We start from the raw sequence: 26,804 nt of genomic DNA, 5'->3' as shown, positions 1-26,804 counted from the left end.
ACCAAAAGTGGAGTGCACACTTCAAGCCTGCGGGTACTGCTGAGACACCTACTGGGAGAAGTCACCTCCATAAGCAGAAGGATGCCAGCTCATGTGGATCTCCATCAACACAGCTGGTGGCATGGGGAAACTGAGGCAGCAAGGCACTTGGGCTGGTTTCCCAATTGTCTGAACCCTATCAGGAGGATGATGGCTGAGTACTCTCCTGGGACCTGACAGGTTACACACATTGGCTGTAGATGTGGTCCCAAAAGACAAATGGATCCTACTAGGTCTTAACCTGTTCATGCCTTGGTGCTGGGTTTTAATCTTGACTGCCATGAAATTTCAGGACAAGCTTACAGGCTCGGCTGAATCCATGCCACATGCTATAGCTTCTTTCTCCTTGCTCAGATAGCTGAAGCCATGGGAAATACAAATCCCTTTACTCCTGCATCAGCATCCATCTGACAAGCAGGCTGGAAACTGGGTGCCTTCATCTTTAGGATAATCACAGACTGTTTTGGTAAAAACATACTCTGCTGCAACTGCCTCCTTCACCAAGTAAATGAAATTATAAATATCTCAATGATCACCCATTAAACTGGGTAACAAAGGGCTGCATGTAAATTCCTTTGTAAACTAGAAGAGTGCAAGGCATTTCTTGCTGGTAAAAGATTACGAGCAGAAATTGTTTCTGTATTTTGTGCTTGTCAAACTGTAGTAACAAGGACAGCGATCCAATATATTTTAATAAGTAAGTTATTCTACAGCACTTGCCACACACAACAAGGTCGAGGTGATTTCCTCAGATTTCATACCGAAGTATTTCTACTTTATAAACAATTAAAATTACCAGGCCATTTAAGTCACTGGTTCATTAATCCCTGAGGCCATTCCACAGCTAATGGAGGAGGCATTTAGGAAACCCAGAGGAAATAGGCGACTTCATCCAGGTCAACAGGATAGTCCGTGAGCAGCACCGGGGTCTTCTCAAACAACTCCCCCTTGTAGCTGCGCCACTTGCCTGCCGGCAGGTAGACGTCACGCTCCTGCTTGCCCATCTCCAGCACAGGAGCCACCATGAGGGTGTCCCCGATGAGGAACTGGGAGTCGATCCTGTGCGTGGCCTCGTCGCGGGGTGAGATCCACCAGATGGGACGGATGATGGGGTCCCCCGTGTCGGTGACCTCCCCGGCCAGCTCCAGCAGCAGCGGGGCCACCAGCGACTCGTGGAGCTCCGTGAACTTCTGCGCAATCTCCACCACTTCCTTGTCATAGAGCCAGGGTGGGATGGAGAACTGCATGGAGGGCATGAAGGCCGACAGCTCCAGCCACCGCACGTACAGCTCCCGGTCTGGGATCTCCACTGCTCCATCTGTCTTGCCAGAGAGGAAGTTTCCTCCAATCATATCTGGAAGTAAAAATGGGTACCCCAGCATGCTGATGGTGAGCACGGTGGGGATGAGGGACTTGAGGCCGAGCTCGTAGCCCCAGACAGAGTCACGGTCAATGATGCGGAAGAAGCAGGAGATGTTCTGCGACTGGTAGCCCACGCGCACCTCAGCCAGCTCGTAGAAGGGGATGGCCATCTCCGTGTAGCGCCGTGACCAAATGCTGGGGTCCGAGAGCGGGCGGAAGGTGCTGAACTGCTTGGGCAGGTAGCTGGTCTCACCTGCATCAAATTTGAAGGACGAGATGCCGTACTTGTGTCGGAGCTGGCGCAGGTGGCTCTGGAACCAGTCGCGGGCTGCCGGGTTGGTGAAGTCCAGGATGGCCCCAATGCCATTCCACCACTCCACCATGGCCGGCAGTCGTCCTGATGGCTCCTTGATGAAGAGCTGACGCTCGATTCCCACCCCAAAATTAGAGGAATCTGTGTGTATAAAGGGATGGATCCACAGGGTGACCTTAAACCCATCTTCCCTTAGTTTTGCAAACATCTCTGTCACATTGGGGAACTTGACTGGGTCAAAGTCAAAGTCCCCATAGGCTTGTGTGTACATGTCATCAATTTCTATGTGGCTGCAGTTAAAACTGTACTTCTTAATGTTTCCTGCGAAATGCAGTACTTTCTCCTGCTTGATATCTTTTTTGTAGAGGGCCCACGTGGACCATATGGGGTATCGGAAGGCGTTCTCGGCAGGGATCTTGGAGGGCTTGTTGAAGTACCTGCGCACCATGTACTTGTGGATGGAGGTGATGTCAGAGCCCACACAGACGCGGTAGCTGAGCTCGGGGAAGGGCTGCTGCCCCGGCGGGGGCTTGTAGGGAGAGTCCTTGTAGCGCGCCTGGAAGAAGAGGGTGCGCTCGGTGGCTTTGAAGCCCAGGTGGAAGGGCACGGAGTCGTTGATCTTGATGGCGGCCGCCTTGGAGGAGAGCCAGTAGCGCTCGAGGATGCCGCCAAAGCTGTCGCGGAAGGAGTAGACGTCGCTGGTCACGTAGGGCACGGGCTCCTGGTAGCCGGCCAGGCGGATGGGCCAGTGCTGGGTGCTCATCTCGGAGCCCCCGTACCAGTGCGCGTCCTCCCAGAACATGGTGTGCTCCACGGCGGGGCCGTCCGCCAGCTCCTCCCAGCGCACGCGGTAGCACATCACCGTGTCCTTGGGCTTCACCGTCTGGATGAAGAAGTTGAGCGGCCCCCGGCCCGAGCGCGTGCAGCTCAGGATCTCGCCCTCCTTGGAGCACGACTCCAGGTCGAGGCTGCCCGAGCGGAACGCCAGCCGGAACACCACCTCCCCGTGCTGGTTCCTGATGACGAAGCCGTCTGCACGCAGGTCCATCAGCTCCGTCTTGAGCCGCTCCGCCTTCCGCAGGGACACCGTGTAGTAGCACCAGGCCACCACTGCGGCGATGAACAGGATGAGGCCCAGCAAGATGGCCCCGAGCATGGGCCTCAGCTCTTTGGATGGCTTCTGCTTCACTGGTGTGACATTTTCAGGCAAACACCTTTCTTTGCCATCTCCCTTTTGAGCATCCCCATGTTTTCCCACACGGTGGGTAATCATGCTGTCCATTATTCCGTTTTACAGCGCCAATGCCTAGTTAGAAACTTTGCTGATGATTTTGCTTTTCTCCAACTGGTGGACAGATAATCCAAGCTGCTGCATGAAGATACTCACAGTCTCCTTTCCAAAGCCTGGCCACTCACACCTGCCGTGTAATTTAATGAAACAGAAGGTTATAAACAGCAGAAAGCCAGTTAAATCTTGCTAATGGCCATAGCTCCTCTCCCCTTGTCCCTGCTTCTCCAGCTTGCTCTGCTCTGTGCAGTGACAGCCTGTTCACTGGCAGCTGGGCTGAGCTTTTTTGGAGCAGCGATATGCCAGCATTCCCATGACCCTGTCTTGGCTGCAGCCTTGCTGCATCCTGCAGAGGAAAGGTAAAGGGGTTGAAGTCAAGCCAGAGCCTGGAGGAGGATGGGGCCAGGGAAAGGGGCTGCTACCCAAGCTTACAAACTGGATATCTCAAGCCGATCTGGTTTTACATCAATTATATGCCTTGCTGGATTTCTCCACCTGTCCGCTTCTCCATATCAAATGCAGGGAGAGAAATGCAGTGCTGAAGTGTCCAGCCTCTGCCTGCTGTTCCCCAGCATCCTCCAGTGATGCAGCCAGAGAGGGATGTTTTATCTCCCTGCACTTTGTTCCTGCACACGGACGTGGGGATGCACACACTTTGGGGCACTGCGCTGCTTCAGGATGGCTGGGCAGAGCCCTGACTGTTGTCAGTCCTGGAGCCATCACCCTAGGACAGCCCCTCTTGGCAATGGGAAAACAGGGTGTTTCCCTACATCCGCCTCCCTGTTTTTCATCCTAATTCAGTTCCTGTAACTCCCAGGCTTGTGCCAGGCAAGACATTATGGTGCAGTGGAGGTGGATGATATTTAGGCACAGAGTCTGAGGATGGGAATGTTAAACTGAAGTTTTTGCAAGACCAGCACTACATTAAAGCCGGTTTTGCTGAGAAATGCACAAGAGGGTGACACACACCCCAGCTGCATCAAGCATCACCAAGCCAGGCAGTGCAGTGCAGCTCACAGCATCTGATAGAGCATCTGCTGCCAACAAAAACAACAGGCAGGAAAACCGATGCAGGTGGCTCAAAGCAATGTATTCCATGGAACTGGGCTCCCTCCCAGCTTCCCTGTCCACATCCTGGGGTCTGCATGCTCTGATAGGATGAAAACGTGCAGGAGTAGCCTGTATGGAGAGGAGGAAAAAGAGCCAGCTCGCTCATGCAAGCTGTGCCCAGCTATACGTGCCAGGCATATTCACCCACACTGCCATGACATCAGTATCTAAGTATACAGAGATCATAAGCCACACTGGGAACCATTAAAATACCAGAGGTCACCAAGTTTGGTGTCAATTGCAGCAGCCTCCCAGCCACCTGATGAGCCACTCGGTCAGTATTTGTAATCCAGTCTCAGTGTGAGCAAGGTTTTGCAGAGAAAAAAAAGAGGAAGAAAGGATAAAAGTGTTCCCAAGCAAGCCCTGGCAAGGGTAGGGGGTGAGAGAAGGAAGGTCAGTGCTGCCCCAGGGACGGTTTTGGGGAGCAGCTTGGGTTACATGTGTGCTCGGGGCACTCTGCCAGCCCCAAAGAGCTCAGAGCTGGCAGCCTTCCCGTGCTGGGCTGGCTCCTGACACAGCTGTGTAGCTCCAGCACGGGGGGGGGTGGTTTCCAGCCAAACCATGGTGTTTTTGCAAAACAGCCTTTTTGCTTTGAAGCTGCCTGGATGCACTGGATCAGTCCCTGGGTGCCGCCCTCTGGGCTTTCCCCCTCTTCTTCCTTCCTCCTTTTGCCCTCCCAATCAGCCTGGAGGCAGGAGTCTCCTTTAACATGAGCCCCATCATTTCTCAGGGTGAAAAACAAGGAAGGGGAAGGGAGAGGGAAGCAGGGCAAGTCGATTTTCCAGGAATTCTGCTTTTTATTTTTATTTATTCTTTTATTTCTTTATGCTAAACAGCACATTAAAAAAAAACAAAACCACAATGGAAACAAAACAAAACCACACACACACACACAAAAAAAAACAACAAACCCAAAACAAACAAAAACAAAACCAAAAAAAACAACCCAAACCAAACCAAAAACACATCAAAACACAGGGACTCAGTAGGACTCAAAAATCCCTGTAAGAATAAAGGATGTGTAAGATTCCTATGCAGTGACTTCTCTCCCAGACAATTGCTTTAAATCACTCGCTTTCCCCAGGGGTAGATCAGTGGCAGAAAGATGGTATATAAGGGAATCAGGGCTCCTGGGCCAAGCTGTACTGTCCCAAGGGCCATTTGGGTTTCTTTCCTTCCTATGATGTGGTGAGCACCATAGGCCTGCCCCTCATGGAGGAGAGGCGAGATGTGACTGGTCAGTGGAAAGAGTAGACACATCTGGCGGCAGAGCAGGATGCAACTGTGGTTTCTGGGGTAGATCCCACTAGGGTAAGGGAGTTTCTAAAGCTGCTGACTCCTGAGCTGCAAGGCTTGTGTTTCATGGAAACATTAAATATCCAGTGGCAAGCTGGCACCCTGAGTGCTGCTTGGGGCTGATGAGGAGGAGTCCGGACAAGCAGTGCACACAGGCGACCCAGAGCCTAGATCTAGCCTTTTCCTTGCTCCATCCATGGGGTTATGGCATCACAGTGTCCCTTTCCTGTGAATAGTAACAAAGCCTCTGTGCTTTGGTGAGTACTTAATTAACCCACACAAAGTGCAACCGCTTCCAAGCAAGAATGGGCTGAATGCTTCCATAGCAACCCAAAATCCAGATGCCCCAGGGATGCACGCACTGCTGTGTTATATTTGGGCTTCTTTACCAGATCTTAATCTGATAGGGGTCTGGCCCCATCGAACCCCAAGGCCTTCCTCCAAAAGGAGGTGGTATTCCACACCTCAAGGATCTAAGCAGCCCTTAGCATGCACAAATTAAACATTGACATATCCAGCACAGTGATATCCAGAAAACAAGCCAGGACTTTAGACCCTCTTAGAGTTAAATAGGAGCTAAGCAAGGGCTTTGAGTGATGAACCACACATCAGCCAGCTCAAAGGGCAGCTACACACCTAAACCCCTTTTACATGTACCCTCAGAACCTTCTTCCTCCAGACCAAATCTATATCCAGCAACCCAACCCTCCTGGCACATGTGGCACAAGCTTGTCAGTCCTCAGTTAAGGTCTTAGGTATGTGATTCCTGAATCGGCAGACTTTCACCTTTCAACTGTATTTATCTACCTGCTGGTGCAGGGAGAGGATCACTCATCAAACAACCCATCAGGAAATAATTCTGTCTTTAAAGGGTTAGTTTCGTATATTAAGATTCTTTTAATAAGGGTTATCAAACACTTAGGAGTCACAAACAGGCACTTGTAGGGAGACTATACAGCACATTCTAGCAGAAAGTGCTATAGGTATCTGTAAGTCATGGTCATAAACAATTTGCCGTGTCAAACTCCGCATGAACTGATTAATCATTTACTGAGGTCTTTTAAGACTGTTTCAAATGGGACATTTTAGCAGAAAACACACACAAAGCAGAAAGCAGTTCCCATCACCTCTGATTCCCATGGCTGCCTGGCACACGCAGGCATTGTATGGGTGATTTATTGCTAAAAGGGGCTCAGGAGAGGTTTGCTCACCGTTTTTGCTGTGTCTATAGATGACGTGACAAAAGAGGTATCTGCTATCGCTGCAGCCAAGGAGGGCGAGCGAGGGAGAGCCAAGGTTATTTCGTGAGCTGCCACAGATTAGCTACAAAGCTAACATGTCTTAACGCAAGGGGGAAGTGGCTGGGGGATGGATGCGAGGGAGAGGTGACATTGCCATTGCTCTGCAATCCATGTGGTGCAGGTAGGCACACCAGCATTCCTGCCGGCAGCAGCCAGGGCTGATGGAGCTCCTGCAGCAACCTAATCAGGTGGCTGAAGAGGGATACAGACAGAATCTCTCCCTTGGAGTGGTGCAGAATCCTGCTTCTTCTGGAAAAAAAAAAAAAAAGCTCACTTGTGCTCCAAAGCAGGGGGGATATTATCCACAGCACTTTGTGCAGCCCTCACCCCAGCTCTGGGCTTTGAGCAATTCATGATAGCTCCAGCCAGGGCAACAGCAATGCCTCTACTTTTGGCCCATGGGGATTTCACCCAGATCTTTGGGCTGAAACAGCAGTTTGGGTCTTATTAACCCCATATCAGCAGCAGAGTCTGACCTCCCAGGAGGATTGTGGCTGTGTCCTGCAGGGATGCACTAGGCATGGAGGGACCTGCACCAGCTCACACACCAGTCTGTTCTGAGCAGATTTATTCCTGGCAGCCGTGCTGATCTGGGGGTCTGTGCACTGCTCCCCATGGCTCCTGATGCCTGGAGGGTTTTTAGCTGATCTCAGTGTGAAGGTGACTGCACAGACTCTGATGGCTTGTCCCTGCAGAAAGTGCTGATGCAAAGCTGGTAACCTCCTGCAAACCTGAAAGTGGTATAAGACCCTTAAAGTCATGCAAATCCAGCTCAGGTCTGGAGCAGAAATATTACCTGGGGTTTTCCTTATCCAGAAGATCCTCATCCCTCACCGCTGGAAATAAAGTGAAGTTTAATGAACAGGTCTTTCAGTCCTAATTGCTGTAAGAGTAGGTAGTGGAAGCCCCAGTCCCATCCTCTTATATGAACAAACTTCTCCTTTCCAAATTGTCAGAAAAAAAAACCTTCAAAATCTATTTTTTTCTCCTTTTCAAATCTCTCCCTTGACTCCTGAGCCTGCACACAGTGTCCATGTGCTGCTCCAAAATGCACGCAGTGGCCACAGCTTCCCACTGCATGCTGAGAGCTGCTCTGCCGGTACCGTTGGGAAGGAGCTCCATCTGCTGAGTCAGTGGCTGAGATTGAAACCCAGGCAGTATTGCCAGGCTTGTCATAGGCTGCTTGGTGACCGGTCATTGGGCATCCCCTGGGCAGCACCGGGCTGTCAGACCCTGTTCCATCAGGATCAGTGCTTGTGAGGAGCTCCAGGGAGTTTTTGAGGTGCCTCCCCCTGATGAAGAAGCAAACCGAGCAGAGAGCAATAAGCAAAGCACAGGCAAGGGGAAAAAAGGTCACTGTGTGCCTCAGCTGCAATCATGTGAGTAGGCTGAGGACAGTGGAAATATAGGAAAAAGTTGGGGGGGGAAAGGAGGCTGTCATCTCAGACTGCTCTGAATGAAGTCAGTGAGTTGGGCTTGTGCTATGTGAAGGAATAAGCCTGGAAGGGATCTGGGTCTGAGCTGGGCTTTCTCCCACTTAGACCCAGGCTCAGTTGGAGGGTCTGCTCCAGAGGGAACTCTTGGGAGATGCCTACAACAGCAGTGAGATAGAGGTGAGATAGCTTGAAGGCTTTCACCTTCATGCAGAATCTGTGACCCAGAGACCTAACATGAGGTCCAGGTAGGTCCTTAAGGGGGTGCTTCAGGATTTGCATGGGTTCAGCCAACTGCCTGGGCAATTTACCTCATTCCTGCCCCTGTGGGAATTCTTGCGGCAAATATGTACCCAAAGTGGGAGATGGGGCTCTCAGGCAGGCTGAGGGCATCTGCTCTGGGCTAGCCACAGTTTCAGCCCGCTGCTCACATTGTAGCATGGCTGCAAGGACCACATCTAACCCAGACATCTCTGGAGATGCTGCTTTACCCAAAACTGGCTCCAGTTCCTCAATATGGGATAATTTTGGTACGTAAAAATCTCTTTCTCCTTTTGCATTCCTTCTCGGAGACACAGGATCTTTACTGTGGCTATTTTCCTAAGTATTTGATGCCAAGTGCTTCTCTGTGATCAAAGGTTTCACTGCAGAGACAACCCCAAGATGGCCAGAACCCTCAGCTTGCCTCAGCTTTGACCAAGGCAATGAAAGCCCATCTTCAAGGCAGATGTAGACGGAAGGATGAGTGGTGATTAGTGCCAGCCGGCAGCCAGAGGGATGTGGAAGGGGCCTTACCAACAAAACTCAGCCTGGTCATAAGCAAGACAGACTTCCCTGGGTTTTTAGAAATCACCCTGCATGGCTGAAGCTGTTCCTTTCACAAGCACTTTGAAGCAGTGGAAAAAGGCCAGACAGCTGAAAAGAAAGCTAATAAGGATTTGTACCTTGCCCAAAGGAGGTTACCCAGGGTGAGAGGAAGATTTCACCTCTAAAACACTGAACAGATGGAGAACCCCCCAGAGCCCCAGCCTTATTCACCCCAGGGACCTGGTGCCATCCCTGTCCTCATGACACTGAGGGTACAGGTCTGAGCTCAGATTTTAAGCACTGCTGGTGTACTGTGTGTCATACAATACCTTGCTGGCTTAAAGGCTGGGATGTCTGTGTTATTCCTGAGCATCCCACGAGTTTTAGGCTAGCAAAATACTTGTCTCTGCTTGGTCTTCGAGTTTCTGTGTTCCTGAAAGCAGCGCCTAACAGACAGGACTGAATTTGCATGCCTGGTGAGTGATCCTTGTGCTTGAAGATGTGGTGGGTAATACCACGGCCCCATCAGGTGGTGGTTTCATTTGCTCATTGCTTCACTCTGGTTAAATTCACCAGGAGCCACAAAATGATGAGAAAAAACATTGCGTCCATCAAACTGACGATGGAGCCAGGAAAAAGGCTGCTCTATGGGACTCAGGTCACCAAGGACTAATTGACATGGAAATTACGTGCCTGAGAGCCAGCAATTATGGGACTACTCTCCTTCATGTGGGAGAGATCACAGTTGGAAAGTAGCTTGCTCTCTTCTAGGTGCAGCCTGGGAAAAGCCATGGAAATGATTTGAAGAAAGCATTCCTACACGAGGCTATAGCACACCGTGAGCAAGCCAATGCATCATGGAAGAATGAACTTTAAGGCTACAGAGCAATATTATAAGCAAATATTTTCTTGCATATATAAGAAATAAGACCAAAGTGGTGTCTGAAACCCTGAAAATCTCAGTGGCTGATGTCTGACGGATTCATTTTGGTCTGTGCTGACACATCACTTTTAGACTGACCATTTTGCACTAAGGCTTAAATATGGCATCAGTTCTGGGTTAGGCTCTCCTCAGTACAGTGCTGGTGGGGGTTTCAGTGGCAGCCTGAACATCCTGTATCTCATTAAAAGATTGCCAAATCCAGAAAAACAGGATTTGCCTTTGGATTTTAACAGGATTGTGTTAAGTTGCATGTCTGGATGGAGCACATCTGGCTGGCATCTGGGGTGACAAGGGATGTCACAAGCACAGAACCTAGCTGCTTCCCTTGCTGCCCACCACCATGCCCTGAGGTGCTGGACCAGAGGTCTGCTCTGTTTGGAGATCTGCTCCATATAGAGATGTGCAGGTCTCTGGATGGAGCATCTTCCTAGCAAGATTATAACTCTGGCTTCCCCTATCTCTGTTTCACAGCCTTTGCTGCTGTCTCTCAAGGCGGGATGTGTGGTTTTCATAGACTCACAGAAAGGTTTGGGTTGGAAGGGACCTTAGAGCTCATCCAGTTCCAACCCCTCTCACGGGCAGGGACACCTTCCACTAGAGCAGGTTGCTCCAAGCCCCATCCAACCTGGCCTTGAACACTGCCAGGGATGGGGCAGCCACAGCTTCTCTGGGCACCCTGTGCCAGCACCTCAGCACCCTCACAGGGAACAATTCCTTCCTTGTATCTAATCTAAATCTCTCCTGTTTTAACCCATTACTCCTTGTCCTGTTGCTTTCCCCTGTGCAGAGCCAAAACTGATGCATAAAAGCCAAACTCGACCTGAGCAACCTCCATGGGGATCATCAGGGCAGACCCACAGCAGGACTTTCCTCCATAGCCAGGAGCTCAGCTTCTCCTTCCATCACCTTCCAACCCCAGGACCCCTGCGGCCAGCTTGTGAGGCTTCATCTCCACCACGATGTATAATGGTGCTTCAACTCACCTTGGCTGTGATAGCTCTCCCTAAAGAGAAAACAACCCCATGTGACAGCACGGCCGAGCGCGGGGTTGCAGCACACACATCCCACGCCCCTCTGGGCACTCCTGACGAACTTTGCCTTTCCCTGCCAGGCCAGCCCCGCATCCTCCTCTGCTCCCAGCCCCGGTGAAGGCAGCCCGCCAGCCTGCTTGGCATTCGGCTCTCATTGCTGGGAGAAACACAGCTGCTAAGGAGCTGAGTTCAGTGGCTGCGAGCATCTCGGTCCAGGGTCCCCCCCCCATCCTGGCTCGTCATATGATTTCTCCAAAGGGATAACCGCTGAGCGGGACTGCGTCTCCAAGCTGATCCTTTGCTGATAAGCCAGCTGCCAAGTCTCCAGCGCTAAAACAAAAGAGTTCCCAGCAGGTTTTTCTGCTGTGAATGACAGAGGCTGCCTGGCACTCCACGTTGACCAGAGGCTACAGTGGCTCCTTCCCCCCTGCTGTGCTGGCAGATCATGGAGCTTTTCAGGCTGAGCCTAGGATGTATTTGCCTCCTTCCTTGGCTTGAGGGTAAGTTTCTCCTTCTTTGGGGTAGCTGGAAAGTTGGAAGTGAACTTCCTCTCTGGTTTTAACCTGCTTTGCTGCTCAAGTGTTGCTTGGGCTGCAAAGCTCTGAACCCACCAAGCTGTAAAACAACTGCCTCCGGGCACATTTCAAGGCAGTTTTTGAAATGGAATTAAACACAGGGGTAAGGGAGATTGAGGGACAGCCTGGCAAGGTGCTGGGATGGTTTGGCCAGGGACACCGTGGCATCATGCTGGCTGCTTTTATAAAGTGCTTTTATATTGCTAAGAGTCGTGGATGAATAAACCTGCTCTGGGAGTGAAACAGGCACCAAGTGACCTCTCAAGGAGCACTCTGCTCCCTGCTCCTTCCTGGCAGAGGTGAGTGGGCTCTGGCAGCATGGGAGAGGGTGGGAAGGGGAGCAGGACCTCATTGCTTTAGTCTTGCTCCTGTGCCAGTTGGCTGTAGTGGGATGTGCTGGGGAGCGGCAGAGTCCACACCACTCATTTCCATGGAGCAAACTTGGTACTGGCTCATGTTAACATTCAGCTACTTGCTGAGGTTGCTTGAATCCTGTATCCTGCCTGTGCTCAGGAGTATTTTGAATCCAACCACCCTTGGCTTTGACATGCATGGGTAGGTGAGGAAAGCAGAAGTCCTGCCGATCATCATCCTGTGGAGCTGGAGCAGTGCTACCCAGGAACAGCTACATTTCCCACGGTCTCACCCATCCCATCATGGGCCCTGGGTCTATTTTCTTTGTTATATTTCTATACCATATATATATTATATATATCTACTCTACATTTATATCTATTTTCTTTAAAAATGGGCAAAGCCCCTGAGTTAAGAAACCATCCCTTTTTATTTCACCCTTATGCCTGAGATGCCAGGTTGAAAGGGACTCATTGAAATAAATCCCTGAAGTGTTTCAAGGCTCATCCAGTCCCTGCAGCTGCAAGGAGGACAGCCCTGCAGTTTTACAGGTTACGTACTCAGAGCTTATCAAGCTCCCTAGAGCAGAAGACTGCAACTATTTGGGCTGCACACCTAGGATGGTTATTGCTTAAAGACAGACCTCAGACTGACCAGCTGCTTTCTATTCCCTGCTCCACGACCTTTAAGTGCATGTTCCCTGGGCTGCTTTGAGCAGCCAGCCCTCAGTTTGCTCTGCAGCACTGTCAAAGGAGAGGTTGGTTTTGCTCCTACAGATTTAAGTTTTGCTCCATCTGCTGCTGTTTTTTGTACCCCAAAGTAAATCCAGTGGGTTGAATCTCTGATTTTTTAAAGCCCCAAGGCTGAGTATGGCACTGTACTAATGAGCCATGAAGACACATGTGCATCTTTTAAAAGTTACAGGAGATCTGTTTAGGACCTGGAGGAGATACCATTGTAGGATGCCAGGAGAGCAGAACAGCCTCCAGGGTCTTGCTCTTTCTCTTGCTCTAATACAGACCTTGTCCAGTGTTGGAAGGAAGTGGTTCTTTTACTGCTGCCATACAACAGGAGCTCCAGGTCTGTGTTTTATTATCACATTAAGGAGGACCACAGGACATTTCCTTTCCACTGGATTGCACCTTTTGGTGCAATCACACAATCAGCCGCTGTATTTGAGTCAGACCACTAACAAAAATACAACTGTTTTGCAAGAAAGGAATTCATCTTCCCAAAACCTGGCAGTGCCCAAGGCAAGCTCAAAGAGCAGAGAGCAAACACGTTCTTGCTTGGGGCTGATCTCTTCCTGCAGCAGCCTTTCCCCATCCCATCCTGCCTGGGGCTGCTGGGTTTTAAGGCTGCCAGCGGGACAGAGGTGATTGCTCTTGACAGGCCTTGAAGGGTTCAGTTCCCTGCTGGAAACAAAATCCTGGAATTGCCTGCGCTGGTCCTGACAGTGGTTTCTTTGGAAAGTCCCTGCAAGCAGGGAGGGAGCTGAAGGGTCTTCTTAAGAAATCAGGCCTAATGGTAACACAGCGAGGTACGATGGGTGGTGGGAAGTTGTGCACCAGCAGGATCTGTGCATGGACAAGCAGAAAGAAATAATGAAAATATGCTGAAATAATACTACACTTAACACTGGCTCTCTATTCTCATGCACTAACTGTGAGGCTGGTGGTGGCTCTGCTTGGCATCCTGTCCTGATCCCACATCCCACGGACCACTCTCTTTCCTCCCAAGCCTATGTATGTGCAGTGCTGGCTGCTCCCTGCTCTCCTAAGGCAACCCCAAGCATTTTGCATTGCAGAGGCAGAAAGGCTGAGCTTATCTGGTACTTTTCTTCTCCCTATACTTTTCCAGCCTCCAGCTATTTTCTGCTGGGGGAATTTCCTGGTGCTGGTGTGTTTAACTCTTCATCAGCTATCAGGTGTCCTCCCTTGTGCAGGCTCTCCCTGCCGGCAGCAAAGATAGATACACGGGTGTTGGGTGCAGTCACCTCCTGCACACCGTGAGCCTTCCCTTGGCACCCCTTGTTCCATCTGGGATCAGTCCTTGACCAGTCAGCCCCTACTGATCCTCTCCAGACCTCTCTGGATTTTATAGACTTCCATCATATCTCCCCAGGGACTGGTTTTCCCCACAAGCATCAGCATCAACCTCCCCTGCTCCCCATCGTTTATCCACGTACTTTTCCATTCCAAAGCCTTTCTTCTTTTCCTATGGCTGTTCTGCTCCCTTGGAGGCCTTTGCTGAGACACTTGGTGAAAAGTTGACCTTGCAGTAACATGGGAAGCTTTGTTGGTCAGCCAAAAGTAAGATACTTTTAAGAAGGCAGCAGTTGGGAAGAAACACAGCCCAGTGTGGTTGCCAGGAGCAATAGCTGAAAACTGCTCTTGGAGAGACATGTTACTGGAAAATAATAAGTGCAGACCAACAAGTATTTGCAAGGAGGTACTTGCACTGACAGGCTGTTTGCCAGCTAATTACTGCTGGTTACCAGTAGGCTTTGTTGACTTCTCTATAAAAATGACACAGCTCGATAAGAAGAAGTGGTGGAGATTGTGGTCCCATAAACCCAGAGATCCCAGTTGCCAGGTAGCTGCTCACCCTGCTCCAGCTCTGCCCATTCTGCTGGGCCTGATGGGCAGGCAGGAACATGTTTGCTCACCAACAGGGACTCACCCTGCTCTGCTCAGCATTACCCTCTCCAGAGGTAGATTGGCCACTGACTGTCGTGGATGTTTATGACTTTAAACTTTACATTCAAGTAAGTATAGCTGTAGGCTGAGGGAGGACCAGGGCAAAATAAAGCTAATGTTGGTTCCAGTCAACAGCCTGTTTGCAAAAATCCCTAAACTAATCTCACCTCCTGCCATGCTGGTCTTGGGTATAAATTCAGGAGAGCCATCTCTGAGAGCTCATTATGGGCTGTGGGGTGTCCCTACGAAAGGTGCTGTGGCTGCTGCAGATCCATGCCTGCCTTTGAGGACAGGTACAGGCAGGAAAAGATAAATTCCTGACTGTGACTCAGCGGTCATCTTACAGAAAACACCTGCTTGGCAACAGAATTTGCGCTAATTGAAGGATTTTTTGGAGAGAAGAACCAGATGAGGTTCCCAGGTGACCTGGAGTGTTTTGGGAACCTCTGCTTATACAGCTCTAACTTACCCCCCCCCTCCACAGAGTCTTTAGAGGGAGCAACCCCTCCCCAAGCATTTGCAAATGGCTTTGATCAAGCCATCATAGGCACTGCTTAGAAACAGCAGGAACTTTCCAGCCAGACTGGGATTACTGGTAACCAAGGCTTTCCTGGTGGCATTACCTTAATTAGGAACGTTGCATGGGTTTTGCTTCTAATCCTATGAGGAACAGCATGTCCCATGGGTGGCCATGCTGTGGAGAGGCAGGGGGCTATGTTTGCTTGCTTTTCTTGTAACCAGAGTGGCAGTATCATAGGATAAATGAGCTGGCATCAAGTGCCTTTGCTAGAAATTGTTTATTTTGTTCCTAAAAATATGAAGAGGCCAAAATGTTCAAACACGAGGAGCTAAAAGCAGGCATCTACTCAGGCTCTCTGGGTAGGGCTGGCATTTTCTAGAGACACTGAGTCCCATCCCCAGGGAGCACACTGGACATTCTACTTGCTCCAGCTTAATGTTCCTAATGTTATTAGAGCTGATGGCCTTTATTTGCAGGGCTACTGGAGAGTGGGACTTGGCAGTGTTGGGACAAAAAAGACATCTTCCTTCCTGAGCAAGGTTTCTTGGTGCCTGATGTTACAAAGATGATTAAGGGAATGAAACATCTCTCTTATGAGGAGAGGCTGAGGGAGCTGGGACTCTTTAGCTTGGAGAAGAGGAGACTGAGGGGTGACCTCATCAATGTTTACAAATATGTAAAGGGTGAGTGTCAGGATGATGGAGCTAGGTTTTTTTCAGTGATGTCCAGTGATAGGACAAGGGGCAATGGGTGTAAACTGGAGCATAGGAGGTTCCATGTGAACATCAGGAAAAATTTCTTTACTGTGAGAGTGACAGAGCACTGGAACAGGTTGCCCAGGGGGGTTGTGGAGTCTCCTACGTTGGAGATACTCAAGGCCCGCCTGGACAAGTTCCTGTGTGATGTACTCTAGGTTACCCTGCTCTTGCAGGAGGGTTGGACTAGATGATCTTTTGAGGTCCCTTCCAACCCTTAGGATTCTGTGATTCTGCGATGTGCATCCCAAAGTAATTACACTCCAGCTTTGTGGGTCTACCCCTTATGACTGTGTGGAGCACGTGCAATGATTGCTGCTGGTTACCTGAATTTAATTGTAAGTTGCTCACTTAGCAGGTTCTTAACCTCAGGAAAGAAATAAAGTATAGGTAGAGGATGGTGAACCTGTATGATTGACACAGGTTCACATCTGGGATGGCAAGGATCATGCGGAACCCCACAAGGAAACTCCTGTTGTTGACAGCCATCTTTACAGAGAGCTCAATGTCACTATTGGTAGGGAAGACACTCAGACCACAGTTTGGAGTAGAAGGATACGGCTCCAGCTTTGCTGTCACCCTTCCATGTAATGTTGAACCAAGAAAAGTTTAGTTATACCTCTGTTCCCAAGCTGTAAAATGGAAGTTATACTTTCGGACCTGAGGTATGGTGTGAAGACAAAAATCTACTAATAAACTACTGCCGTATCCTACTGAGAAACTATACAAATCTCAAAGTAAAGCACTTCAGTCAAAGTGTTAAGGTTCCTCAGCTCACATGTATTCCCATGGCAGATCAGCTGCCTGGACCTTCAGTGCAATGAGTTTCTGTAAACTGAGACCTGCATAAAACCAAGCAAGCTGGTAGAAAGGGGCAGCTCAAAAGCGCAACAGGCTGGTAGACAACATGGGGGCACTCAATGCTTGCTGACAACATGCAGATAGCACAGCAGTCTTTTAGAGGGGAACATATATACCACCAGGGACTGAACACAGAAGCAAAACACAAATCCGCTGCCTGGATTAAACAGCAATGCTCTTCAAAATTTAATATAAAATTTAAACTTTCAAATGTGCAATCATTGTCAAGCAAGAAAAAGAAAAACCAGCAATAATACAGCATGTTTAATATCAAAATCCATAATAAAACATATGAGAAAAAGATTTAGAGGAGCACCCTGAAGGGAGCATAAAAAAACTAGCAAGTGAAGTTTTAAACATAACTGAAGAACTTGGTGGGGATAAGGAGGCAAATAAATAACTGGCATTTATGTAAGAAGGACAACCAAAGCAGGGCATTGCAGAAAGGCTGAGTGGATTATTGCTTTCAGCAGTCACTTCAGACATGGTCCTCACACAGCAGTCATTCTGCATTCTGAAGAGTTAGCTAACAAAACTGCCAATAGAGGAAGTTTTAGGGGGGGAAAAAAAGAGATAAATAATCTGTGGCATATTACCAGCCCGGATGGCATTCATACTGAGCTACAGGAAACTAAAGATGACAAGTCTTAAACTTCTAAGGAGCATGGAAACGTACTTAATCTCAGCGCAAAGGACTGCATTACAGCAATTACACCCCTCTTCAGAGGGATCCTTGCAGAGCATGGGGGAGCAAATGCAGGTCACTAGGTTTGATTTTGGCATCAGGCAAGCCCATAGAAACACAGAACAGAATTTGCAGACAGACAGATAAAAGTCAGTACAGCTTTTGTAGTAGGGATATCTGATATCTGCAATGGCATCAATGAGCATATAAATGTGGTGACCTGATCTAGATCTTGTGCTTGTGTTTGCAAAAGGCTTTTGATAAGATTGTTCCACCAATGCCCTTAAGAAACTCTGTTCTCATGGAGTAAGAGAGAGAACTTAACCCATAGGCTGGAACAGAGAGGTGGAGAAAGTTAACAATGTCAGCAGAGTAAAGGTATAAGCAAGTGCCAACAAAGATCAAAAGGAGTGAATAATGAAGTAATAAAGTCTGCTGACGGAACAAAATTATTAAGAATACTAAAACCTTAAGCTGACTGTGCAAAGCTGCAGAAAGAGGTCATGACACAGACTGAGCAACAAAATGGGTTTTGAACTTCAGAGTTGAAAAATACAATATACTGTACATGGGCAAAGTCATGCCCCATCCCTGGCATGGTCCCAGGCCAGGCTGGACAGGGCTTGGAGCAACCTGCTCTAGTGGAAGGTGTCCCTGCCCATGGCAGGGGGTTGGAACTGGATGAGCTTTAAGGTCCTTTCCAACTCAAACTAGTCTGTGATTCTATGAGTCTATGATTTTAATCACAAATGCCCAGCAATGCTCTTTTAACTAGCTGAAACATTTTAGGAAGGAGGCACTGGTATCCTTGCTTTGTTGAGTGAGCTCTTTTCTGATTCTTATCCTCTTCAGCTATTAGCAAATGCTAATGCTCAGTGCTGGAGACAGGATACCGGGCTCAGCAGGTATTTTATCTGACCCAGCACAGTTCTCATGTTCCACTGTTACATTTCTATGCAGCTCTCAAATCATTACTTTGGAAATGGTTTTCTCCCACTTAAGACAGAACAAAGAAGTGAGAATCCTGGATTCCAGGTCCTAGAAAAAACATGGTGGGGGGGATTGTATTCATCCCTTTGAATTTTCTAAAGGTCACGGGAGATTATATATGGGACATTTCTCCTGCCTTTGGAAGCTGGCAGAAACTCAAGCCCAACATTCATTAAACATCTTCCCTCCATCCAGTCCTCAGTAAGGGGTAAAAAGGACAGGACTCTCGAGCTGCCCACAGATCTCCCAGGAATTTAATTTCCACTTAGGCAGGAACACGGTTTTGGCAGGAATTTTCTGGATTAGTGGCTATTACAGGTCTACAGAACTCGTATCCCAGCGTACACACATCCATCCTCATCTCAGAGCTGATGCAAGAGATGTACAGTGGGTTTTGGCTGTTTCTCCCCATGCATTCATGCTGATCAAAAAGCCCTGCGCACTATTAATCTAGCAGACCCCCAGAATTTCCTGAGAGAAAACATAAGGGCTCTTTTAAGCTATTGTTCATACCCTCAGTATTGTGTACTGGCTCCTGTTTACATTGTCATTAGTTTTTTCAGGTACTGAGCCAAATATTTGCTGCCAGGGAAAAGTATTGTTCATTGCTTTGGGAGGGGAAACTCTACAGAAATAGTTGTTTAGATAAACATCAGTGTTCTTGTCTAACATCACTTTTCAGTCTCCTCTTATTCTTTATACTCAATACTGTATGCTGATGGGGCTATATAGCTCCTGGAGAAAAGAGGTGGGGAAAAAGCACTGCAAAAGCTGGAGTTACCATGAATTAATTGTAATTAAAATTAAAATATTTTTAAGAATGCCCAGAAACTTTAAACTTGTATTTCCAGCTCACTACCTTAAGTATAAAATCACAGTGACAGATGGTTTAGCATTTAACATTTTGCTCAGGATGTTCACAGGCCACACCTGATGATTTTGCACTGAAAATGGAGTCAGCTGTCCAACTAACAGGATAACATCCATCCTAAGTCATCAGAGATGTTGGGATCCATTGCTATTAAAAGCAACAAGCAATTTCAGAAAATGCTTCAAAATGTGTGTCTGTTGTGGGGCAGCTGTACTGTCTTTCTCTTGAAAAGGGATCCTTAAAAATGGTACCTTCATGCCTGAGGAGCACAGAACAATGTCAAGTAAACCCATGTTTATTTCAATATTTACATGACCTGTGTCACAGAATCATAGAATAGTTAGGGTTAGAAAGGACCTTAAGATCATCTAGTTCCAACCCCCCTGCCATGGGCAGGGACACCTCACACTATACCATCTCAGCCAAGTACTTCTGGACATCTGATAGGGTATGGTTTTATTTCAGTTGCTTTAATATCACCAGAAGCCATTTAATGGAAACAATGGCCCAAGGTGGCGTAACTTGTCCCAGATGAATTGCACCTGGGGAATCCAGGGGTTTCAGTTGGGTTTTTTTATAAGAAAGATTTGATCCGAATAGGGGCAAAAAACCCCTAAACCATCCAGTTCTTTTGCAGGTAGGAAAGCATGGGGTGCTGTCGTGACTGCTACTGCTGAACCCAGGACAGATGCCTATTTAAAGCAGTTGAAATATTGAATTAAATCTATATAGGCAGATATTTCATAACGATATGACTTTCCAAGAACAGTGAGATTTTTCCCCATTCATTACTTATGTCATTGCTATTTGTTTCTATAATTTATATGCTCCTGGCTATTTGCATGCCCTGTATTTTAAAGAAATGTCATTCTGGGGAATTAGAAAGCTGGGACAACTGTTTATCTAGGCACATCTATCCAGAAGGGATTGGTGGGTTATGCTTCCCCTTCCCCATGGCATATATAATGTCTGGTGCTCTGAAGACATGCACAGTACTAAACCACGCTCTGATTGTACTGCAGTAGCAGAGGGACAAGGCTTTCTCATAAGGAACACTCAGCTGGAAAAGTGCATTTGCGTCTCCCATCACAAGCCCAACAGCATCAACCTGACTGACTGCAAGGAGCAATCCCAGCAGCAGCAGTGGAGCTGGGACCCCAATGCCGGGACCATTGTCAGCCTTCAAACGAAGCAGTGCTTGTCAGCCCACAAGACACGTGAGCATGCTCCGGTGAAGCTGGAGCCCTGCGGGGACTGGGAACGCCAAGTGTGGTCCTGCAGCAAGAAGGGACACTTGACTCTGCAGAGCTCGCGCTTCCACCTCAGCACCAATGAAGGAGGACACAAGGTCTTTGTCTTGAGGAAAAAGGACAAATTCAGCAGGTGGAAGACATTAGCAGAGGAAACCGTCTGTGCTGCTGCCCAGACAGCAGCTCCGAGGCACAGCACACCAACACAACAAGCTGCAGACTTGCGCGTGCGGATCCATAAAAGTAAGATGAGGTAGATGTAGCATTAGACAACACCTAACCTTACATGTCATCCAAGCCACCTAACACCTGGCTTGCATCCATCATTCTAACTTATGTTCACTTCGGCCCCATACAGAGAGATACCAAATGACTCCAAATCAGCCTAACTACTTGATGCCACAGTTTTCCAGTGGTTGCTGTTCAGTGTTTTCCACAAAGCATGCAACACCTCACGGGATCGGGTCTCTAAACCCCAGCTGCATTTCTAATGACAGGCAAAAGTCATTTTTCCAAAACTATTTTGGAAAGCTCACCTGAATCAGTGCCCAGAGCTAAGAATAGTTGAAATCGCATGAGCATCCCCCATCCAAAACAACCAAGAAAGTTTCATAAAGCCTCATAAATCTTCGAAGGGCTTTTGGTACTTTGTACTTTGGAATGTCATTTTCGGTAACATGAAAACTGGAGGCACCTCTTTTAAACTTGTATGAATTACTGAGCAGCAGCTATATTTGTAAAGAGAAATTGTTGCTCCAGTTTCTAAGCAACACATTACAGTTACCTCCTGCCAGACCCCAACAGTGCACTTACCGCTAACGAAACCACAGTTCTAACCCTCATCACATGCTTTCATGATACTCCAAAGCGAACCTTGTTTCTGGTGCCTGATGAAACCATAAAGAGAATAGTGAACACAGCAAGTAGTGGGAGGTAGTTAAAGTGCTGCCCTCCCTTTGCATGAAGAAAACCTAGAACATGACGTCAAAAAGTATAAAAAGTCTGGTTTATATTACCAGTTTCACAGCCTTGGCCTCTACTAAAAAGAATCTAATCTCTGTCTTCATGACTGTTCACTATCTTCTGCCTGGACACAAAAAGGGCAGAAACGATGGTCCTGTCTTCGTGTTAGGTGCTGGACACCAGGCTGACAGACATCAGGCATGGCCATCGGACCAAGGTGTGACTGTCATCCTTTGTCAGATGCCCCATGATGCTTATTGCCAACCACTGATCATTCATGATTCAGTATGTTTCCCTTTTTCATTTAGCCCCTTATGCAAAAGAAGGTGCTTTCAGGACATTTCTTGTGAGGTTGTGTGAAGGACTGAGACCTGAAAAATCACACACAATTCCTCCTGTCCCTTCCTCCACTCCAGAGACCAGAAAATAGCTGGTATTTGTAATGGTGTTTGTCCACTCTGTAGGTGATGAGATTCCCAACCTTACCAGAGAAAATTATTTTCTTTCCATAAAGCTATTCCTCACCTTAAGGCTTGATGGCCCCAATGAGATTTTCAGCTTTGCAGAAATGAGTAAAGAGAAAATAGGATGAATTTGTTTGACGTAAGAAAATGGATTATGAATATAACCTTTTGACTAAGAGGTTGTATCTAATTTAAAATAAAAAGAGCTTTTTTGGCTGCCATGTGCAGATAAGGATGGCCTTTTTAATTAGCCAACTAGAAGGTTAGCATGTAATTACCACAGTAGTCACAAGTGTTAGTGTTTGTTTAATATGAGGGTAAATACAGCCAATACAAATTAAATACTATCATAAGCTAGTTAAATATAGGCTAGGAAATGCATGGAACATTTAAGATATGAGAAAAGGCATGTGAAAAGGGCTTTTGCATTCCCCAAGGCAATGTCCCTGGCAGCCCAGGGCTGCCACGGAGCCAGGCTCCCCAAATAAGTGCAAGAGTAGACACAGAGCAGCCTTTGAATCAGGTTGTGGCAGTTAGTGTGTCTTGTGCAAACTGATGATTTTCCTATCAGAGTCTACTGGAAGGAGCCTCTGACTACTCAGTAACATCAAAGTTCTGTGTGTGTTTAGGCCTTTCTTACCCAAGTTTCAGTTGACCATCAACAGACAACTTTTACTTCGGTGGGTTATTTGCTCTGTAAGTTACATCTGTGTACCTGTGGATGCTTGTGCCACAGGAAGGGATGGGGTTGGGATAAGCAGCAGGAGCACTGTGCAGACATGGGTTTCTTGATCATGCCATATGCACGATAGGGATGACAACTGCTGCTACCAGATTTCCCACAACCTAACCTCTAGCTGTAGCTGCTACCCCACTTACCCACCTTCTGCAGCACAACTGGTAAGGCAAAGGATGTCATGGAGCCTTGCAAGAGGTATGGACTATTTACCACCCTTTTGATCCCATTTCTTCATCTGCTGTGTTGGTAATACCTCTGATGCTTCCACTTGCCTCTTTCCCACATTTCATCCTTTAACAGCTGGTGTTACACTCATACTTTTTAGACCAATAAGCTTATTTATCACCAGAAAACAAGATCTGCTTTGGCCATGGATTCCATATTGAAAGATTCACTTCATCTATGAGAATGGAAGGCCCTGATAAACAGGAAGGTGATTGCTATTGTACCACATTGCCTTCACCTTGCAGGGTAGAGGACTAAAGCAGCAGGGCTGGGCTCTCTTCCCTTCTGTACAAAAAGTAAATGATAATCACACACATCTTTGCTTTATTTTTTTACAAGCTAAAACCATTGATTCATCAAAGACCAGTGCTGTGGACAGAGAATCTTCTGTGAGCTTGACTGACCCACCGCTGGCTAACAAACTTAACAGCACAGTGTCTCCTGTGAAGACCAAACAGCCGTACGTGCCAGCAAACGAGGGTGAGCACTTTTCTGAATGCATATGTGAGAACAGCAGGAAGGAAAGTGTGGGTGGCATCGGGAGATTACTCAAGTATTTTCAGTGGTGGTAAGTACCTGAGTACTTCTGAAGGACTTCCGTGTGTACCACTGAACAGTTCAAGGCTTCGCTTTCACACAACACGTTGAGATGTTTTCCCTGGCTGGCAGTTCAGTGATGCACTCATAGCCTTAACCTGGAGGCACAGCCGGATGTTCTAGCAGCAAAAATTATCCGGTGGCTGGGGAATGCTGAGGAACAAGAAAGTTTCCTCTTCCCTTCCTGCTCTGCACAAAGGGGATCTGTGCAGCTCCAGGAGGAAGTTGGAACCTCCTCCTGTCCAACAGCGGAAGCTGCTAATCTGAGTTTCTCTTCTTCCCTCAGATGTACCCCATAATCACTCGAAAAAGCACCATGGAAATCGAGGGAAAAATGCTGGGGCCAGGCTTGCAGGTAGGTCCAAGGATCAGACAGAGGAGGAAGAGACCGGGTAGATGAGGGTTCATCAGTGCCCCTGACCTCCCATCTGAGGAGGGTGCTCAGTAGGGAACTAGGGCACCAAATTACCTGTCAGAAAAACTCCTGTCAAAGATTTACTTAATCTTCCCAGGCCTCGAGTAAAAAAGTGAGCAAAACCATGCAAATCCTTTGTCCCAGCTCACCAGGAGAAACAGATATCCACCAGCACTGGTGCCTTCCCCCAGCCCTTCTTGTTTTGTATCAGAGAGCTGCAGAGTGCAGAAGCATGAATAGGTATTGTATTCCTAGTGAGAAAGAAAACCTTTTTGTGGCTGTTTTCAATAAAGGAATGCTGTGAGGTGTTAAGCAGCTGTATGATGTTGGTCTCATAGGAAAAGCACTTTTCCTGCTATCAGAAAGTCTTCAGGGACACTACAGGTGTTTTTTGTGGCAATCATGGCTATTGCATAAGTATGGGGATAGGTACAGCAAACATGATTGTTTTCCATCATATCCTTTCAGGCACCAACTGGAAGACAGCCATGCTGGTCCTCAGCCCCTTGGCATTCATACTGGGATTAATAATACTGACACTCAATGTCCATTACAACAAGTAAGTTGAGATTTAGATTCATCCAATTTGACACATCCCTGTACAGCATTTCAAAACAGAAGTCTTGATCTTGGCACCCTTCCCCATTCAGATGGGTCTGCTCACCCAAGATGTCACCCTTGATGATTTCTCCTCTTTGCCACCCTGTTTCTCCCTCTCACTCAACCCCATCCAAACGCACCTGATAATGTTGGCTCCTCCTCTCCTGAACACCTCATGCCATCCCTGAAGGGCAATTTAGACAATGTGGGCACTGTGGCTGCTGAACCAGTTGACATGGAGAAGCAACCAAGTGTCAGGCAGATGCAGTTACGTACCCTCTTCTCTCTCCTGTTAGGAAGAAGAAAATCCTCTCTGCTCTGAAGAGCTCCGCAGCAAACAGCAGCAGAGCTGACTTACGGGAGCCGTCTCCCTTACAAAGAGGTCCCCGGACGTACCTTCCACCATCTCGCTCCCCTTCCCTGAGGCGTGGAGAAATCCTCATCGAGTGGAAAGACGGGACTGTCACTCCTCTTTTTGATAACGCCAATTATCAAATGGACTAGCTCCAAACCAACAGAGCTGCTGTTCCATGCTGTGTCACCCTTCCCACCAGGAAGAGTGCCACCACTGCCAATCTCCTCCCTAGCCTTGCTGTTTTGACAGGGAGTTGTAAACACTGTTTGGGGATTTTTTTAACACTTGAGAACAATCTCCTTGCACAGCACGAGGTTGAAGCAAGCAGAGCAGATTATTTGGTTCATCTAGACACACGCTGCTTAGCTCTTCCAGAGCTTTTCTATCCTATAACAAAAACCAGATTTAGCTTAATGAAGCCAAGACTCTTGCCAGCTGCAACTATCCTTTGCCCCTAAATTCAGAGTTACGGATCATATAAGAAACTAAATCTTTGGAGACAAAGTGTAAACTGAAAAACAGAAGTCCTGATGATCCACAAATCCTTTTTGAACTAAAACTAGCTGCCAAGAGGCACAGAAGGCTGTCAGTTACTCTATCAGTGTGAGAACATAACTAATAAGCACTGTCTTCAGGACTCAGAAGATAAAATCTCTTCCAGATATCTGCCAAAATACTATCCTAAGTTGTCAATTAAGTGACAGCAAGTAATTTTTCTAACTTAATAGGCAGCACTCCATCGTCCTCTCTGCATCACTGCAAGAGTCCTGCTGAGAGAGTACATATCTCTTGAAATATTTCCATATTTAAGACATATTAGACCTTATTATAGAACACATCTTCTTTCTTTACGGGGAATGACAAGTAGCATCAGTGGTGCTTGTCGGGGATATGATATTACCCAGCTATTTTATACCAGCTGCAGTCTCTGACATCCCATAGTCATATGGAATAGTCAATGAACAGATATATTGCTCCCATCAACAGCAGTAACATCTTTTTTCTAGAAAGGAGTAAAGCATTTCCAGCCTTTACACTTCCTGTTTGAGCATACCTGTGACCATCACACTCAATCCTGATCTTTTCTCAGTGAAACTTGCAATGTCTTACTGCTTTTCTAATACTAATGAATTTATGCTTTCCTTCTCACTGATCCTGTGACAATGTAAACTGTAATCACAGCTATAATCAGGAATTATGTGGAAAAAGAAATACTAACACCAGGAAATTACAAGCATGAGCTGCATCAGTGTATTTATTCAACAAAGCAAGGGAAACCATACCCTAACCCGTTTCTTACTCAGACTTAACCAACACTTCTCACTTTACCTATATTAAGTTGTACTATTTCAGTGGAACTTGGACTTCTCTGGAGTATAATTTTATTTACCCTAAGGCAGAAGTAAGGTCTCTAAGGAATTTAAAATCTCTGAGTATTTTTACTGTTTTCTAAACATAGATCCGCAGCCTGGTAAAAAGTTAACTGCTATGAGATACTATTATGAGCAAAAACTTCGCTGGTCTCAAGAAAGACAATACAAACCTTATTGGTTTAGGGGATAAAAATCACAGAGGTTGGAAATAAATGTCTTCCCTTGGCAGATTATTCCACAATCATTTACTGGAGGGTTTCCCACATGATCCTTGGGAAAACATTTTATTACTAGACATGGGCAGAGGAGAACTCTTTTTTTCCACCAGTGAACAGCGAACACAAACAAGAGTCAGAATTAAATTCTGACCTTCCAATGTTTCCACTTTAAAACAAATACAAAGCCTTTTGGGTCAAGTTTCCAACTGCGTAAGCACCATTTTACACACAAAATTTATGTGAATACGTTCCGTACATAAACCTCTCAAAATGCACATGCAGTGCCTCACCAATTATGACAGTTACATCCCTTGTACCTTTTCCTACCACAACTGAGACGCCAGCCTTTGAAATTTTGTCCAAAGAGCACAT

At 47.3% G+C, this 26,804-nt stretch overlaps 2 protein-coding genes across 3 annotated transcripts; one reads left to right on the top strand and one right to left on the bottom strand.

Annotated features, from left to right (window-relative positions):
• Positions 1 to 808: 808 nt before the first annotated feature.
• LOC130601521 (myogenesis-regulating glycosidase-like) lies at positions 809 to 3,406 on the bottom strand. The gene has a single exon (XM_057413656.1). The coding sequence runs from the start codon at positions 2,994 to 2,996 to the stop codon at positions 900 to 902; it is 2,097 nt and encodes a 698-aa protein (XP_057269639.1). The 5' UTR covers positions 2,997 to 3,406; the 3' UTR covers positions 809 to 899.
• A 7,609-nt stretch (positions 3,407 to 11,015) lies between these two features.
• LOC130601511 (uncharacterized) lies at positions 11,016 to 26,078 on the top strand. 2 transcript variants are annotated; one of them, XM_057413639.1, is made up of 6 exons: positions 11,016 to 11,423; positions 20,259 to 20,726; positions 23,214 to 23,354; positions 23,758 to 23,826; positions 24,355 to 24,445; positions 24,783 to 26,078. In XM_057413639.1, exons 1-6 carry the CDS (start codon positions 11,369 to 11,371, stop codon positions 24,988 to 24,990), a joined length of 1,032 nt encoding a protein of 343 aa, XP_057269622.1. In that variant the 5' UTR covers positions 11,016 to 11,368; the 3' UTR covers positions 24,991 to 26,078. The 2 variants fall into 2 exon arrangements, with proteins under 2 accessions (XP_057269622.1, XP_057269621.1); XM_057413638.1 differs by having other exon boundaries at positions 11,019 to 11,423; positions 20,256 to 20,726.
• The last annotated feature ends 726 nt before the right edge of the window (positions 26,079 to 26,804 follow it).

The sequence above is a fragment of the Pezoporus wallicus genome, unplaced genomic scaffold (assembly GCF_028554395.1).
Source record: "Pezoporus wallicus isolate ANWC-B61680 ecotype Strahan unplaced genomic scaffold, APGP_CSIRO_Pwel_v1 contig_8776, whole genome shotgun sequence".
Lineage (NCBI taxonomy): Eukaryota > Metazoa > Chordata > Aves > Psittaciformes > Psittacidae > Pezoporus > Pezoporus wallicus.
This window is presented reverse-complemented; position numbering and strand designations above follow the sequence as displayed.